The 18,461-nt window shown below is 32.0% G+C and overlaps 1 protein-coding gene across 2 annotated transcripts; it reads right to left on the bottom strand.

The window, feature by feature from the left end:
• Positions 1-1,906: 1,906 nt before the first annotated feature.
• On the bottom strand, positions 1,907-18,236 carry LOC139513746 (ras-related protein M-Ras-like). 2 transcript variants are annotated; one of them, XR_011662507.1, is made up of 6 exons: positions 17,720-18,236; positions 10,711-10,864; positions 7,260-7,359; positions 6,625-6,701; positions 4,051-5,919; positions 1,907-3,862 (listed from the first exon to the last, which is right to left on the bottom strand). XR_011662507.1 is itself a non-coding variant. In XM_071302516.1 (5 exons), the coding sequence occupies exons 1-5, from the start codon at positions 17,895-17,897 to the stop codon at positions 5,847-5,849; spliced, it is 582 nt and encodes a 193-aa protein (XP_071158617.1). In that variant the 5' UTR covers positions 17,898-18,231; the 3' UTR covers positions 1,907-5,846. The 2 variants fall into 2 exon arrangements, 1 of the variants encoding a protein (XP_071158617.1); XM_071302516.1 differs by having other exon boundaries at positions 1,907-5,919; positions 17,720-18,231.
• Between the last annotated feature and the right edge of the window lie 225 nt (positions 18,237-18,461).

Genomic DNA, 18,461 nt, shown 5'->3' with positions numbered 1-18,461 from the left:
TTATATTTGAGCACTGACTATTCAAAGAACTGTGTGTCACAAAGTAATTCAGATTATGGTATTTATAGATATTTCAAATATATAGTTCTTTAAAATGGTGGATGGGATCAAGAACTTTGGCCATAAACTCATCAAAGAAAGCAGGATTGATGTTTGAACCAGACACGTGTTTCATCTACAAAAGAATTATCAGTGATGCTCGAATAACATTTAAAAAAAAGGCCAAATGTAGTACGAAGTTGGAGAGCATTGAGTACCAAAATGCCATAAAGTTTTGCCTTCTACAGCTAAGGTAATCTATTCCTGAGATAGAAAAGCCTTAGTATTTCAAAAATTCAAAATTTTGTAAACAGTTGACTGATGATTATGACCATATATCAATAATAATTCCTGTCAACACAGAAGTGACTACTGGGCTGGTGATACTCGGGGAATAGTAGTGGCATCGACCCAGTGATTGTTTAAGCCTCAGTCACACCTAAACGGATAGCTCGAACAGATCCCTAACGGATAACTTTTTTCAATCCGTTCATGTCCGTTATACGTCCATTTTTATCCGTTAGACGTCCGTCCATATCCGTTGCATGTCCGTTTAGCGTACGTTTTATACGTTGACATCCGTTGAAAATTTTTTGAGCATGTTCAAAACTTTGAACGGACGTCCAACGGATGAAATATCTGTTGAATGTGCAGTAGGCTGCCGTTTTGTTCGGTACTAGTCCCTTTCATTTCCTTTTTGTATCCGTTATACATCCGTTGGAGGTCTGGCAGAAAAATTCACCAACGGACTTCTACCGGACGTTGAACGGATAAAACAGATGTTGAACAAACCTGAAACGGACTTCTACCCGACGTATAACGGATAAAACTGATGATGAACGTATCTGAAACGGATAAATGCCAATTGAAAATTTCGCGTCACAAATGCCAAATATTGGTTTGTCAGATTTCTTAAGGTTCATGAATTCTTATTATTCATAATAGATCTTAGAGTAAGGACACATCTTCACAATCAAGCAGCTCTTATTCAGGCCAGACACTGCATTTTGAAGAACAAACCAAAACCAGTTAAACATTTTGAATATCTTTGTGATTTACATGTATTATTATTGTCGTATATCTTGTTCATCCGTTTTATCCGGTACGCTTCCTTTATGTGTCCGTTTTATGCGGTACTCATCTGTTGGATGTATGTTCGACGTCCGTTCTGTCTGTTACGTTTCCTTTTCTTCTACATTGCATATCCGGTATGTGTCTGTTATGCATTCATTACACATCTGTTTTATTTAGTCAGTACATCAACGGACTCCCAACGGATAAGAATTTTGTCAACAGACAACTTTCATTTTCATCCGTTAGGCGTCCGTTCCTGCTATCTGGTAAGGTGTGACCGAGGCTTTATAAACTCATCATTAATACCAGGATTGAATTCTTGTATTTGTGCCAGCCACAAATCAATAAACAAGTTATTGGTTTTTTTTATGCTGAGAGTATTTACATACTCATACCAAGAAAATCGCTGAATAAAGGCATTAAAATATACACAAAATCACATTGTAATCAAACCTTCCATTTCAGCAATACATGTTGAACGGCTAACTGATATCAAGCATTAGTTTATTCCTCTATGATGATGTTATAGGTGATTTCTGGTGTATCATTTTAAGCTGAGGATTACAATATTTTTAAGTTTTACCTAAACTCGTGTAAAGAAAAAAGAAAATATGTTTATGGTATGTCCATATACTTTATCCTTGTGAAAGAAACATTCTTAGTTTTTAAAAAAGAAGTCTGAATTTCACTAGTTATAAATAGGGATTGCAAAATAACGAACTAGAATGATTAAGAACTTTCATGAGAAGAGATAAAATATATTCCTCCTTCTGCATGGTAATAAATTAAACACTTTCAGTATTCATGACTTTAATAAGTTTGACTATATCATTACTTTTTGTTTTGTAATGAAAATTATGACGTTTTATTTTGTCATATCTAAATTTTACAAAATTGTATTCTAACATAGAACAATTGAGATCATTTTACATGTAAAAGTGAAAAATCTCATTTTTAGCTACATTTGAACAACATATAATTTCATATCTCTTTAACAATTGAAAGATACACATTATTTTGTTTCTTTCCTACATAGAAATTAGTAAATAAAATCAGTTAATACATGTAAAAATAACATTACGTGTAAGTAAAAAATACAACCTATCTTTACTTTGCTGCAGTTCATATACAACCTTATTTTTTGTCACATTTAAGTCAGAGAAAAGAAAATGCAAAATTAAATAATTAACTTATAGTTATGATAATGTTTGAATGCCTTTAACATTTTACAACCCACATTTTTCAGAAGTAAACATTTACAAAATGGTCAGCTTTAATTATGTAAAAATATTTAGGATCATCGAATCAGATTTTTATTATTACATAATCCATAGTTTTCTTTGATACTGTATATAACAGTTTGAATTTTCAAAAATACTCATTTATCCACTTTTTATACCTAAAACATTTACCTTAAAAAGTTATATATGATTCTTTTTGCATTGCCCTCCCTTTGGCAGTATTTCAAGAATTGAATGAAATGTATCTAATTAAAAACATGTCAAAAGACAGATAAAAAGTGAATTTCCTCACATATCAGAGATAAACTTAAATTATGTTAACATAACAAATAATACCTGTCAATAAACTCTTAAACAAAACATGGTGTCATTTATAACATCATCTATAACTATAATTAAATGTACATGCAGTATGAGGTTAAAATAAAACAAAATGAGGTCCTAACTTCTGGAATGTAATATCGCCTCAAACAAAAATAACAAAAACATAAACTTATACTGCCATAAACAGTTTAATTAACATTTTGGTTTTATTTTTTAATTGCATGGCAGATGGCAGTGCCTTCATATATTGTAAATAAACTTTAAGAGGACATAAACAATAGATGCTCCTTGCCATATAAATATTTGTTGAGGAACACTTTTAAATATAAACATATCATTTGACATAACCAGTGTATGTAATTATTCATTCAACAGTAATATATATACATCATTTATAATATGGCACAAAAGGGAATATGGTTTGTTGAAAACAAATAAAATTGTTCAAATAAGGTTTATGTATTAAAGTTTATGCAAAGGTTTGAAGTATATAAATCTACTTAAAAAATTAAAAACATTTTCAGTATTTATAAATCTGGTGTAAAGATCAAAATTGTTTTATATTAGCAACTGAATCTTATGTAAAAGTTTTTCACTAATTTGTATTATTCAAATCTCCCTTAAAAGTTAATAGTAATTAAATCTACTTTAAAAGTTCTAAAGGGTTTTCTGTGTTTATATATCTACTTTAAAAGTCAAAGGATTTAGTCTGTATTCATGTTTTTATGTTGTTAGTAATTAAATCTACTGGAAAAGTTTGTTCCAAGGTTTTTAGTATTTAAATCTCTTTATTGAAGTTTAATGTTTAAATTCATGGTGTTAGTATTCAAATCTAACAAAGTTTATTCTCATATTTTCAGTATATAAATCTGCTTTAAAAGTCTATTCCAACATTTTTTGTATTTAAATTTGCTTTTAAATTTGTTCAAAGGTTTTCAGTATTTATAAATTTACTGCCAGAGTCTGTTTGGTTTTTATTATTTAAATCTAGTGAAAAGTTGTTTGTATAATAGGTTCATCTTTTGCAGAAGGTTTCATGGATTTTTGTTCTGGTATCTTACAACCTAATACACATGTAGCATCACTGTCATCACAAAAATTGAAAAGGTCTACCATCAAAATTATTCATGTGCGATTATTTTTTGCTAAATCTAAGAGTAATAAATCATACTTCATAATTAGGGCTATTCCAGAAAAATGTATGGGGGGTTGGAAGGCACATTATATTAATAATACATGGGTGATGGGTATCAGAGCAACTTTTCACACTATAATGCACTATAAGTCTCAATTACAATTGTCTGGGTGGCGGGTGCTGACAAAAAGTGCCTTCCAACCCCCCCATACATTTTTTTCTGGAATAGCCCTTAACAAAAATTCAAATTCCCACAATACAGTTACATTGTTAATCAAATCATTGTAACTATGTGTAAGATTTGGGGTTTATGGACTTCCAACAAACATCAATGGGCTTGCATTGAACACAAGGGGAATAACTTTTTAATAGAGAACAATTTAACACAGAAGAATTTTTAACTAAATTGGTATTTCAAAGAATGAAAGATTCTTTTCCTGCTACTTTTTAACTAAATTCATTTCAAATGTTTGAGGGTTGTAGACTTTTATGGTTGGCAATCTTTTTTTGTAGAAAACTTAATTAACATTGAGCAGATAATAAACTATGACTATTCTACAGTAAAATTATATGTATATGTTAATATTTGTTAATTGACTCGAAACTAAAATTTTGTAAAATATAATCAAGAGATCAAAATTAAAATGACTTGTTTACATCACCAGTTTATATAAATTCCTACATGACTTAAACAAAAGTTCTTAAAAACAAATGATCAAATGCAAAATTCTAATCATAGATAAAATCAATCTCATATTTAGAATGAACAAATAGGGCCCTCAAAGACATACCACATTTATCTGGGTTATCTAGGGGAAATTGTATAGAACTAGGTCATGTGTTATATGTTATATTCCAAATGTTAGAAACTAGCTAATTGGGGAAATTTAGGGTTTGATACGCATGTTTTTTTCCAACTGTTTTGAAAAAAAGAAAATTAAAAAAATCCTTTAAGCTTTTCACATAATAAGCACCTGTCCGCTCTGAACATAAAGATTATAATATTTTACTGTTTTTGCCTTCAATGTCTTAATTTATTTTAAACATATTTGAAAGTCTAATCACTCAATAAATGCAAATATTATGGAATAAAGGATATTTAAGGTTTAGAAAAAAAAACATGATTTATGATTAACATACATATTTATTAAAACGATTGGTTAACATCAATTAAATATTAATGTATGTATTATAAACAAGCCCTAAGAGTAATGCACCAAGTTAAAATATAAAACAAATCAACAAAAAAAATATAAATATAACTTAATCAAATCAATAATCCACTAAAAATAACAGGTATTTTTTGTTCTTATCATTTGTTCTTTCCTGACATAAAAATTCCATTTAAATTGGACCGTTTCTTCCTTGTTAATAAAAACTTCCAGTATGTAAATATTTGTGGTTTCTCTGTTCCCAACTCTGCACACTTAAACAACAACAAGGTGTACTATCATGTTACAACCATAAACAAAAATAGCCTTATAAAAAATTCTCACAACTGAAACTTAACAATATTTTATAATCATTCATAACTAATATATATTCACATTGAAACATCAATGAATTTATAGTTATATTCTAGTTGTCTCCCTTTTTACACAGTTTTGTACAATAAATATCTACCACTTGAGAAAAAAATAAAAATACCAGTCCATGCACACAAAGGATCTGGAACAGAAAATAAAATTACAATTTCCTGCCGACAGGACAATTATGAAGTCAGTAATTACATACTCAGCCTATCTTATTTGAAAACAGTAAAAAGTCAAATAGGTTTTGAATTTAAAAAATAATATAAACTGTGATCAATTTATTTAAATTCTCATATGTGTGCACATGTCGCTTCCCCTAATTTTTAATAATGAACAAATTTATACACATGATATTGACATATTTATACACATTCATTGACATATATTTCTTATAATTGATGACTAGATTTTTATTCTGGTAGAATTACCAGATGTAATTATGTGTAATTTCTCTCCTACAATTATGGTAAGTACATTAACAGGTGGGACAAGTCTAATGAATCACAGTATTGTACATTTCCTCTTTTTCTTCCCAAGACGTCGTCTTTCTTTCTTGTAATCTGGGGGCTGTTGCCTGTAAAAATAAAATCAAATGGTTCTTATTAATGTTTTTGAATTAAAGGATAATAATGACAGTATCATTGCGATGTGTTACAGATTGTTTGTTTTTATATGATCATTCTCTTATTGTAATTAACAGTTTAAAAAGCCATTGTCAGATAAAACCTCCATGGAATAACTTATTGTCAAAATATACTGTAGGTTCATATAGATTCTACCACTGTATTGAGAGTGATACAATATATGTCATGTAAAATGTTTTCTATAGTACTGAACAGGATAAAACTTTACTCATGCCAAGTATTTCTTTATTTGAAACAAAGATAAATTCTGCACATTTTTAAGACTAAAAGGGGAAAATCAATGGTGGTATTACACCTATAGGGTTAAAACCATCATTTTTTAATTGGTAGCGCACAACGTAAATTTCCACGAACCTGTATGTTTTATTGATGTCATAAATAAATCTCTACAGAGAGGCATTGTAAACGTCACAAACAAGGTGATATACGGTCAGTGACTGCATATCACATATGAATATAAGGTCAATGCAATTTGACTGCTCAAATAGCACAGCTGCAGTATATATATATAGATACAAGGTGTTTCAACAACTGTAGGTATTACAAAAACCTTGTAACTTATTCCTTGGAAATCTAAAACTTATACAGCTAATAAAAGTACATTTTTATTCAAATCCACTTCTATATTGACTAACCTTATAACTCTAACCAGTTCATGGAAGGCCAGATCCACATTTAGGTTCTCTTTAGCACTAGTTTCTAAGTATGGAATCTGAAATTAGTATAAAGTAAATTTTAAAGTGAATTCAGCTAAGTAGAAATCAATAAGAATATACATTTACATACTTTATGAGTTCTTTTATCAACCGTAAGAACAGTTCCCTAATGTCCATGGACAAAATATGTATCTATTATAAGCTAATATCATTAGACCGTTGGATTTCCTGCTTGAATGGTTTTACACCAGTCATTTTGGGGGCCCTTTATAGCTTGCTGTTCAGTGTGAGCCAAGTCTTCTTGTTGAAAGCCGTACTTTGACCTATAATGGTCGACTTTACATATAGTGACTTGGACGGAGAAATGTCTCATACCAGATCTTCTGATATCTATTAGATGAACTGCAGCACTCTATAAAATTTCACTCCTGTTACTGGGTTGCTGTCTTAACAACACTATCTTCATCTCCATTTAATTCTAGTGAATTAATTCATATTTTGAAATGTCAGGAACATTTTACCCACCTAGAATAATAGGATTCTATTTCAAGGAAAGAATTCAAATTTGAGAAGTTATTGTTGAATTAGACTGTAAGATTGGTATAAATACTGACCCTTAAATGTGAAGCCATATCTCTCCCTGCCTCCTCAGAGACTTTCCTCAGATTAACCAAGTCAACTTTATTGGCACACAGAATCATGGGGTAGTCATCTCTACAAATCAGAAACAATATCACAGTCAAAATAAACTCAAATTGTTTATTTATGAAACAAAAGTGTATGTTTATAACCAATAAACACATTGATTGATTGATTGTTGCATTGGTTGTTTAACTTCCAGTGCACATGGATAACCAAAAAAAAGTTGGACATATTGGAATACTTTCAGCTTGACTTCAAAGTATGAACACATCCATCATTATGATATAATTAGTAGCCTGTTTTTGAGTGGTTGCTGTTTCTTGCTGTTCATCAAATTTGTTTTTCATTTATTGTTTTGTAGTTTGTTTTTGTGTTGTTCTGTTGCACCACTGACCAGGTTTAGATAAGTGTTAGGTGCCAGCTAACAAGTGACATGTTTTTTTGTTGTTCTGTTGCACCACTGACCAGGTTTAGATAAGTGTTAGGTGCCAGCTAACAAGTGACATGTTTTTGTGTTGTTCTGTTGCACCACTGTCCAGGTTAAGATAAGTGTTAGGTTCCAGCTAACAAGTGACATGTTTTTGTGTTGTTCTGTTGCACCACTGACCAGGTTTAGATAAGTGTTAGGTGCCAGCTAACAAGTGACATGTTTTTGTGTTGTTCTGTTGCACCACTGACCAGGTTTAGATAAGTGTTAAGTGCCAGCTAACAAGTGACATGTTTTTGTGTTGTTCTGTTGCACCACTGACCAGGTTTAGATAAGTGTTAGGTGCCAGCTAACAAGTGACATGTTTTTGTGTTGTTCTGTTGCACCACTGACCAGGTTTAGATAAGTGTTAGGTGCCAGCTAACAAGTGACATGTTTTTGTGTTGTTCTGTTGCACCACTGTCCAGGTTAAGATAAGTGTTAGGTGCCAGCTAACAAGTGACATGTTTTTGTGTTGTTCTGTTGCACCACTGACCAGGTTAAGATAAGTGTTAGGTGCCAGCTAACAAGTGACATGTTTTTGTGTTGTTCTGTTGCACCACTGACCAGGTTTAGATAAGTGTTAGGTGCCAGCTAACAAGTGACATGTTTTTGTGTTGTTCTGTTGCACCACTGACCAGGTTTAGATAAGTGTTAGGTGCCAGCTAACAAGTGACATGTTTTTGTGTTGTTCTGTTGCACCACTGTCCAGGTTAAGATAAGTGTTAGGTGCCAGCTAACAAGTGACATGTTTTTGTGTTGTTCTGTTGCACCACTGTCCAGGTTTAGATAAGTGTTAGGTGCCAGCTAACAAGTGACATGTTTTTGTGTTGTTCTGTTGCACCACTGACCAGGTTTAGATAAGTGTTAAGTGCCAGCTAACAAGTGACATGTTTTTGTGTTGTTCTGTTGCACCACTGTCCAGGTTTAGATAAGTGTTAGGTGCCAGCTAACAAGTGACATGTTTTTGTGTTGTTCTGTTGCACCACTGTCCAGGTTTAGATAAGTGTTAGGTGCCAGCTAACAAGTGACATGTTTTTGTGTTGTTCTGTTGCACCACTGACCAGGTTTAGATAAGTGTTAGGTGCCAGCTAACAAGTGACATGTTTTTGTGTTGTTCTGTTGCACTACTGTCCAGGTTTAGATAAGTGTTAGGTGCCAGCTAACAAGTGACATGTTTTTGTGTTGTTCTGTTGCACCACTGTCCAGGTTTAGATAAGTGTTAGGTGCCAGCTAACAAGTGACATGGTTTTGTGTTGTTCTGTTGCACCACTGTCCAGGTTTAGATAAGTGTTAGGTGCCAGCTAACAAGTGACATGTTTTTGTGTTGTTCTGTTGCACCACTGTCCAGGTTTAGATAAGTGTTAGGTGCCAGCTAACAAGTGACATGTTTTTGTGTTGTTTTGTTGCACCACTGTCCAGGTTTAGATAAGTGTTAGGTGCCAGCTAACAAGTTACTTTTAAAACCTGTCACATTCTATATTTGTCTGTTCAAAGTCTGTAATTCAGTAGTTGTTGTTTGCTGCTGTATATCATAGTTTAATAAATCAGGCCATCGGTAACTTATTTTACTTTTTCTACGTTTGTCATTTCAGGGCCTATAAATGCTTGCTGTGCAGTATGGGTTTTGCTCATTGCTAAATTGTAACCTGTAGTTGTTACCCTCTACATCATTTGGTCTTTGGTGGAGAGTTGTCCTATTAGCAGTCATACCACATCTTCTTTAATATATTAGAAACTTAAGAAATAATTCATGGGGGCTTGAATATATCGTGATTTTACCACGGGTTGGCCCTTTATGACAAATATTTTACCCCTGAGCGATAGCGAGGGGTAAAATATCGGCATAAAGGGACAACCCATGGTAAAATCTAGATATATTCAAGCCCCCATGAATTATTTCGATTCTGATAGGACACATACGGCAATTCTTTTGGATCGAAGCGCTCTAGGTGTAGGCAAATATTTGCCGTTCCCATAAATAAACGCACTAATAAACTAGCGTAAAAGAACGGAGCAAACTGCATTAGTGACATGCTTAAACTATTTAAAATAATGTATTTAGACAGTTTTGGATGAATTTGAATGATAATTTATTTATATGTCTTATATGATGTACAATAAAGGGATTTTGCCACATTTTAGCATCATTTGTGTATGTTTCCTTGTGATGATTTTCGGATTCACAAGCGTGTATTTTCCCGTAAAATGCTTACATTCTAACGTCATTGTTCTATGACATCGGGTATCTCATTCATAAAAAAGCATATGACGTGGGAGTACAATCGGAACAGCACTGGCAATATATTCATATTTTACCACGGGTGTGTACTCAAAGCGTTTGAAGGACGTCATGTTAGAATTACAGTTATAATATTTAAGACCTAGTATTATTTGGTATTTTTCAGCTAAATTCTACAACATGCCACCAAAATGAAGGTGTTAAAACAAATTTTAAGGTTCACTGCCTATTCACATTTTATTCAAAGTAAGTTTTACATACAGTGTATAGAAGTTTTTGGAGACGTCACTTCATGATACAAGTTAAATTTTACAAACTGTTGATGATTTTGCTGTACAGTGGCTGATATTACAGTGTAAGAATTCATGCTGTAATATTCATTACGTTTTTCTTGTTTTTGTTTTTCCTTACATGACTATAATTGACCTAATGACCAGAAGAAAATGTTCAATTAGTTGGACGTAAACAAAAATGTGTACTAATTCAGTGAAAATGGACGTGATACTTAACTCCAAAACATATAAATGAACTAAAATTTAAAATCATACAAGACTAACAAAGGCCAGTGGCTTCTGACTTGGGACAGGTGCTAAAATGTGGCAGTGCTAAACATGTGTTGTTAGCAAAAGAATAAGAATATTCGGAGTAAATCAGAGATATCAGAGTTAACCAAACCATAATCAGGTTGTTGACAATAAAATATATATATACATACCGATCCTTTACACGAAGGATTTGTGTATGAAAACTTGGTACATTCTCATAGCTTTGTCTATCTGTTACTGAATACACTAACAGGAAGCCATCACCCTTCCGCATGTATTGTTCTCTCATAGCACTAAACTCTTCTTGTCCGGCTGTATCCAGTACTTAAAAGAAATATAATCAAACTATATCATCCAAAATCTAACAATCAACATGTGTAGAAACATCAATGGTTGCAATTGTAAATTATATTGTATAGAAAGAATTTTTTGTTATGATGTCTATTGACATTGACATTCATACTTTCTCTAGAGAGAGGTTCCAAGTAAAACAATATTTGCATACAAGCAAAAAAGAGTTAAAATGATGACAGAAATTGATATTGTCATTACTGTTATATCATACCTGCAGGAATTTGAAGAAGTATACATGTTGGTGAAATATTTGATACTATATCATAAAAGGGTTATTGTCCCTCACAGTATGTCTTATTGCATTTAAAAGTTGTACATTTTGCTGTCCTGTTCTAGACAATGTTCATCATTATTAATGCAATAACCCAGTATTATTTATTGTTTATCAAATAGATATATGGTCTAAATATTGTATCTTGGTCTAGAAAGTTACATATACTTCAATAAATGAACTTGTTAATGTAAAGATCTGTTTAAAGTGACCTTAAATATAAGACTAAGCAAACAGAGGTAAAGGTTAATTATGACATGATTGGCTTTATAAATTATGTGACAAATTGTAGATTTTAGTTTTTTGGGAAAACTTTTATAATTTTGTTATAAGTATCTCATAACCTACTTATGACATAAGAGTTTAGACTGACTAATTAAATGACAATTTCATGCCTTGTAAATTTATTTTCGCTCCAAGGCATTTGTACAAGGTATGTACTTTAAAACCAAGAAAAAGAATTTAGATGCACACATACCTCATGTCCAGACATTGAGACATTAATTAAGCATACATGTACGGTACTCAGTTAGTCAGTTTACAGTCATACATGTGGGGCAATGCATGGCCGTATTCCTGTATGTCCAGAGTGAGACATTAATTAAGCATACATGTACTCAGTTAGTCAGTTTACAGTCATACATGTGGGGCAATGCATGGCCGTATTCCTGTATGTCCAGAGTGAGACATTAATTAAGCATACATGTACTCAGTCAGTTTACAGTCATACATGTGGGGAAATGTATGGCGGTATTCCCGTATGACCAGAGTGAGACATTAATTAAGCATACATGTACTCAGTCAGTCAGTTTACAGTCAAACCTGTGGGGCAATGTATTGCCGTATTCCCGTATGGCCAGAGTGAGACATTCAATATAATTATGGGAAGAGAGATAGGGTTATTATGTCAATAAGAAAGCAACCCAACAACACAAATAATCAAAGTCCTCTAGAAGTCTTTAACTATATATAGATGTCATCATGTGTCAAGCCAAGTAACCCTTTCCCATTCACATTATCACAGTGTAACCGTTTTCTGAACAATTTTTTACATACAGATGTGGTTAAAGGCTCAAACAAATATCAGCTATGTGATCGTTTCAATCATGAATGTGCATTAAACTTCAATAATTTCTTTAAAATGTTAATTTGCCTCTTAAAGACAAGTGCATTTCAGAACAATTTTTTTTCAGTTTAATTTAACAGACTATTTTCATAACTGCATGTACATCATTGACTCCCAGCTGCTGTTCCCAAAATTTACGGTCATTAATTAGAACTAAAAATTTAAGGAAAAGTAAAAAGTTCTACAACTGTGTAAAGTTTATCAATATTCATTTAGACCTTTAGGAGTTGAGTTTGCAAGGCACATGACCATAATAACAGATGAATCAGCACTTTTATCTAAATTTAAGGTACAATCTTCATGATCATATGATAAACTTCATAAAGGAACCTATATCATACTTTTTTATATAGGGATTGAATTTTGAAAATGAGGTCAAGGACAAAGTTCAGAAGGAACTTCATACAATGTACCTTAAGGTACATGTACATTGTATCTGTTGTAAAGGAGAGATGAAAGGTACCAAAGGGATATTCATACTCATATATAAGTGGACAAAGACATGGCTAAAAATAAAAAAGACCTACATACAAACAACAGTACGAAAAAAAAATACATAGAAAAATAAAGACTGAGCAACACGAACCCCACTAAAACTGGGGGTCATCTCATGTGTTCCTGAAGGGTAAACATATTCTGCTCCACATATGGCACCTGTCATGTTGCTCATGTAAGTACAAATCATGTGATCAGTCTAAAGATATGAATTATCCCCTCTTTTATCCAATATAATATTAAGCTTCCCACAAAAATGTTAAGAGCTGTTTAATGGCTTAAGTATTGCACATGTGTCACAGGTGAAACAATAATCTGAAATCAATGCTAAAAATAATTCTTACATAATAACTGCCAACAACAATATGGTTGAAACTGATTGAACTGGTTACTTATTATAAATCTTAAAATTGTATATACCTATAACTTCATTTACAACTCTTAACAAAATTGGAAATTGCTTCTTGCTAATTTGCTTATGACAATAAATGCCAATCAAAAATTGGTCCTGCACTTTATCAATGATATTTTTACACATGGGGTGTACTGCTTACGGGGCAAATTACAAGCAGGTCTTGAATTGGGTTTAACAGCTTCATGCCTTATCATTTTAAAACTTTTTCAACTGGACCAAATAACAACTCCACTTTTAAAAATTCATTACCCAATTGTGTAAAATTTAATTTCATCTGCCTACTTGTTACATTAAAATTGAGAATGGAAATGGGGAATGTGCCAAAGAGACAACAACCCGACCATAGAAAAAAACAACATTGTATGTAAATGTACATGTTTTTTGTATTTGAGATACTAAACATGGAAAATTAAATATGGAAGGATGGAAGGGATAAGACCAAAAATAGTGGCAGATACAGGGGGGTTTTCTGGGGTTGGACCCCCCATTTTTTAACTATCAATGCGTTTGAATTGGGACATATGGTTGGAACGTTAACCCAGTGTTCTCGCTAAGGCGAGTCCATGAGTCCTGGACTCATCAAAATCTGTCTGGACTCCCCATTTTCAAAACTGGCGAGTCTACAAATGCATCAAGATTGAAATATTTTGCATAAACTGAACACAGTTAAACACAAATATACTCATTTTATAGCAAAAGTTTAAAAGTGATCTGAATTGAATTAGGCAATGGAGACTAAAATATTACATTATATTGCAATAAATATCTTCTTCTTGCTGTTGGACTCACCATGGCCAAAAATGATGAGTCCCTGGACTCGCCTTCAAAAATCCTTAGTGAGAACCCTGTTAAACCCTCCCCTTAATCCTGGGATGGAACCCCCACATTTTAAAACTGGCTGGATTTGCCCCTGTAAATTGTAAGTATACATGAACAACGAAAAACCAAAGGACAATAACTGTGTTCCTGGACCAGTACTGTAACAAAGTCAAGTGTTCATTTTCCAATACATTTTACATGTTGGATGTAGAGTTGTCTCATTGGCACTCATACCACATCTTCTTATCAACATGATTACATACATGTACATTTACTAGTCACTTTACTTCATTGCCTCAATGTTCTCTTGTGGTACAAATGGGGAATTTAGGAATTGAAAATAAAAGGGGACACTTAATACAAACTTCTAGACTATTTGACTAAAATTTTTTTTTTCTTTTTTGCTGGTCACTTTTAAGAAGTTTTCACAAAAATTTTTAGTCTACACCACTGTGGTTCAAAATGATAAAAGTAATGTACATAATAATCTAATTAGCATATATAAATGTTACATATCATAATGTATTGTTTTGTGTGTATAAATGTCATAATGCCCATCAATGGCCCTTAATTGGAACAATAAATATTCTTATTCTAAAGTATAAGACATGAGGTTAAGTAAGTTAAGATATTGCCCTAAAGACACTTCAGGTGTGAATAGCTAATATTCCTAATACAAGGAAATGTATGTCACCTATCCCACAACTTCCTTTCTATAATGAATCTCTTTTGTTAGAATGAATATGAACCCTAACTTCCCGTTTAATAGTATCACGCAATATTAAATACAAATGCATGACACAAATATTAAATAGATTTGTACCATGACACTATTTAATTTTTGTTAACATGAAAAATTTTAAATGCTGAGATATTTAAATCTTTAACTTCGCTTTCTAATAAAAATCAATGACAGAAATTAATCATAAACCAGTCTTCAAATTTCTGATATGTTTACATAAAAAGATATGAAATGTTCTCTAGGACAGGATGTTGACAATTAAGTCTTTTCACTACCAGTTTTTAAATCTCTTATTTGCTGATCTCAAAATTTGTCAAGGTTCAAGTTACACACCTTTTTAGGAAAAATTTAAATAAATAAATTATGGATATATTTACTTAGGAATCATACTAGTCTCATTGACCTGGCCATGTGTGTCTCCTTTTATCTATGTTAAATACTTACAAGTATTGGTTAAAATATATAATATGACAATTATAGTTTAATGGTACTAGGCTACTGATGGGGATTGTACTTTTACAATTGTTGTCAAGTGATGTACTTATCATAAAAACAAAATCCAATTAGTTAGTAGGAGCATTTTAAAAATACATTGTACATACAAGTGCAAGTGTTGAGATCAATTGACTATTAATTAAAGAAAATCTAGAGGTACTGAAAACTATCAAAGAACTTATATGTATATCTATGTTTTGAACTCCAGAAACTTTCTATAAACATGTAGTACAGATATGTCTAATTGTATTCAACTCATTAAGAATATTTCTATTTGCCTTTTATTATTTCATATCATATTTTAAATGCTTTTTTACAGACATACATGTATACTTTAAAAGGCTCTTGTTATGAATAAAAGATCTTAAATAAAATCTTGTCACAATTTTAACACATTCTACAGCAAAATAAGTATAATTATAAATATATATATACAATGTGCAGACATACAAAATTACTTTACTTACCATACATGTACATTATACAAATGTACATGTATGGTAAATAAAGTCATTTTTCTCCAGCATACTCCACACTGTACTGAGCAGAGGCTCCATAATCTTTTTCAGTACAATATATCTTTTTAAGTTTTAGTTCACTTTAAAGTGAAAACAGAGATTACTTTTGTTTTATTGGGTCTAAAGTACCTGTCCCTAATCACTAATTTACTATATAGCTAGTATGCTTTTCTGTCAGTCTAAAATGAAAAGAAATATTATTGAAGCTGATAGTGGCTTCATAATGCCATATACATGTAGTGTGAGGAATTACAGAAATTATTCTAAGAAATATTTTTATTTAATTTTAATGACACATAGAAAAATTTCTGATTGACATTCTTGATGTTATGTTATGCTGGGGGATATTTGTAATTGAGTGTTTAAATGTCATTTCTAATTATATGGGTGGTTTAATTCTAAATGAAGTCCATCTAATGTGAGTATTTACATGTACTTTATAACACCAAGGACATTTATTTTGTACATGAGATAGTGTATCATTATAAACATGATAAACCTCAACATACATGTATCATAACATTCACCCATGACCAATGTAAAAAGTATTAAATTATCAAGCTGTCAACACTTTACATTTTGTACATTAATTAACCAATTGAAATGATTAAGATTTATATAATTTGATAAGAAAGTTTGGATCCCCATTTCTTCATTGTTACACTCTGTCTGTCCTAGTTATATGAAGCGTTTAACTACCTATGGTCATCTCTTGCTTTATACATTGTAAGCAGACAATAAAATATTTCATTGATGATAATCTAAAGTAAATGTCTACCACAGTTGGAAGTTTTATCACAAAATCATTTAAACATGTCCCACAGTATAAATTTATTGACTATAAGATGATGACAGTTTTATGGTCAGCTTATAACTGAAATATACAAACATTTGATAGACCCATAACAATACAAAGGTTTTAATGTCCTGGGACTAACAACTTTATGTGTCCTGATGACAGTCATTTACATGTCACAATCAAATTCAATTTATATTTTACACCATTTGAATGATATATACCAGTATACCATGTACATTGTATACAGACATGAAACAAACTACAATTCAAACAAGCAGGACTACATGTAGCAATGGGTCACCAGTGAAAGAATATTCAGTCTGCAAAAATTCTCCAGTCCCCATAGGCGGCCCATACCTGCCAACTGTCACTTTTTGCGGGGGAATTCCCCCATGGAAGCTCCCAAATTGAAATTTTGAAAGAGCAATTTTGTCAACAATTTTAAACAAAACAATTAATTTTACAATGACATCAGGCTAATAAAAGTATGAAGAAGCCAAAAAACAACATTAAAATGTATTTGATGGCCCCCTTGAATTTTTTTTAGGACTATGACAGCCATCTTGCACGCAAAACCCCCATGGGCATTTTGAAAAGTTGGCAGGTATGAGTCCCCCTAAAAATCAGATGGTCTTCCCCTGAAATCTGGGGTCATTCTTTTAAACAAAATATAGTTTTAACTTTACCCTTAAAGGAAGGCAAAAATATCTTAGATACAATGATGAATGTATAGCAAGATGGAAGATTTTAGACCTGGGAAAGGAATGTTTACCCACATCTAATATGGAATTAAGGTGGATATAGATATTAACTTATTAAGGCCATTATATTTTTGAGTTTATTCTTTTAGGGTTCATGAAAGTACAAAAATATAAATAGTAAGCACAAAAAAAGGAATATTCTCTTGGGGAGGGGAGGGGGTTAATAAATCATTGAAAAAGGAATTAAGGAATATGGCTAAAGCCAAAATTTTCATTGCAAAAAAGAAATGAGAGTGACATCTGATGCAATGTTGTACTGATTATAAATTTGTACCTGAATGGCTAGAACAATGTCCCTATAATCATCTATGCCATGATGGGTAATATCTATAATCTATATGAACCTTGTCAACTGTTATTGATCACCTTTAATAAGCTTCTTACCATCTAATATACACATCTTGCCATCGATTTCTGTGTGTTGAATGTACGAGTCTTCTATTGTAGGATCATAATCCTCTACAAACATCTTTTGAAAGAACTGGATGGTGAGAGCTGATTTTCCCACGCCTCCATCTCCAACCACAACAATCTTGTAAGACATTAATTCATGCTTAGACATCACTGGATTTAGTTCTTAATATTTAATCATCTATAGAGAAGATCATTCCTTTCCAGTCTTTTGACTTTGTTTTTGTTGCTGAAGCTGGTAGGCGTCGTTGGTTACGATTCTCTGTCCGCAAAATTAAAGTCTGTTTTCTTAATTTGATATCGTAATTATCACACCTTGTCAGATTAGTCTACAAAACAAAATATTTGTTATCATAGTTTCTAGTCATAACTACATTGACACGCGTCTTTCTGTTGTCTAATTCAACGCACTTTGGTCCTTAGTGCGACAACATGTGATTTATGAAAATGAAGAAAATGGCCGCTTTAAGAAACGTTGTATATTTAACGCGATCGTTCATTGGTCGTTTATTTAAAGGTCGTCCCAGTTCTCTGTCATGATTAGTTATTATTTTTAGAATTAAATCCCACCACGTTTTGTTTGTTTACAAATATTATTAACCTACATCTTAACCGCTACCTGTGCATTTTACAGTAAGTCATGGTTAATAATAACCAATGATTATATAATATTGGTACCACGAAAAATGATAATGAAACTAATAAAAAATATATA

The sequence above is a fragment of the Mytilus edulis genome, chromosome 2 (assembly GCF_963676685.1).
Source record: "Mytilus edulis chromosome 2, xbMytEdul2.2, whole genome shotgun sequence".
Taxonomy (NCBI): Eukaryota; Metazoa; Mollusca; class Bivalvia; order Mytilida; family Mytilidae; genus Mytilus; species Mytilus edulis.
The sequence above is the reverse complement of the archived record's forward strand: the minus strand, read 5'-3'. Positions and strand labels throughout refer to the sequence as shown.

Coding starts and splice junctions, on each gene's coding strand:
- LOC139513746 (XM_071302516.1), bottom strand. CDS start 17,897: ATGTCTAAGCATGAATTAATGTCTTACAAGATTGTTGTGGTTGGAGAT. Junction 7,360..10,710: donor ATCCTTCGTGTAAAGGATCG/GTATGTATATAT, acceptor TCTGATTTGTAG/AGATGACTACCCCATGATTC. Junction 6,702..7,259: donor ATATGGCTTCACATTTAAGG/GTCAGTATTTAT, acceptor TACTAATTTCAG/ATTCCATACTTAGAAACTAG.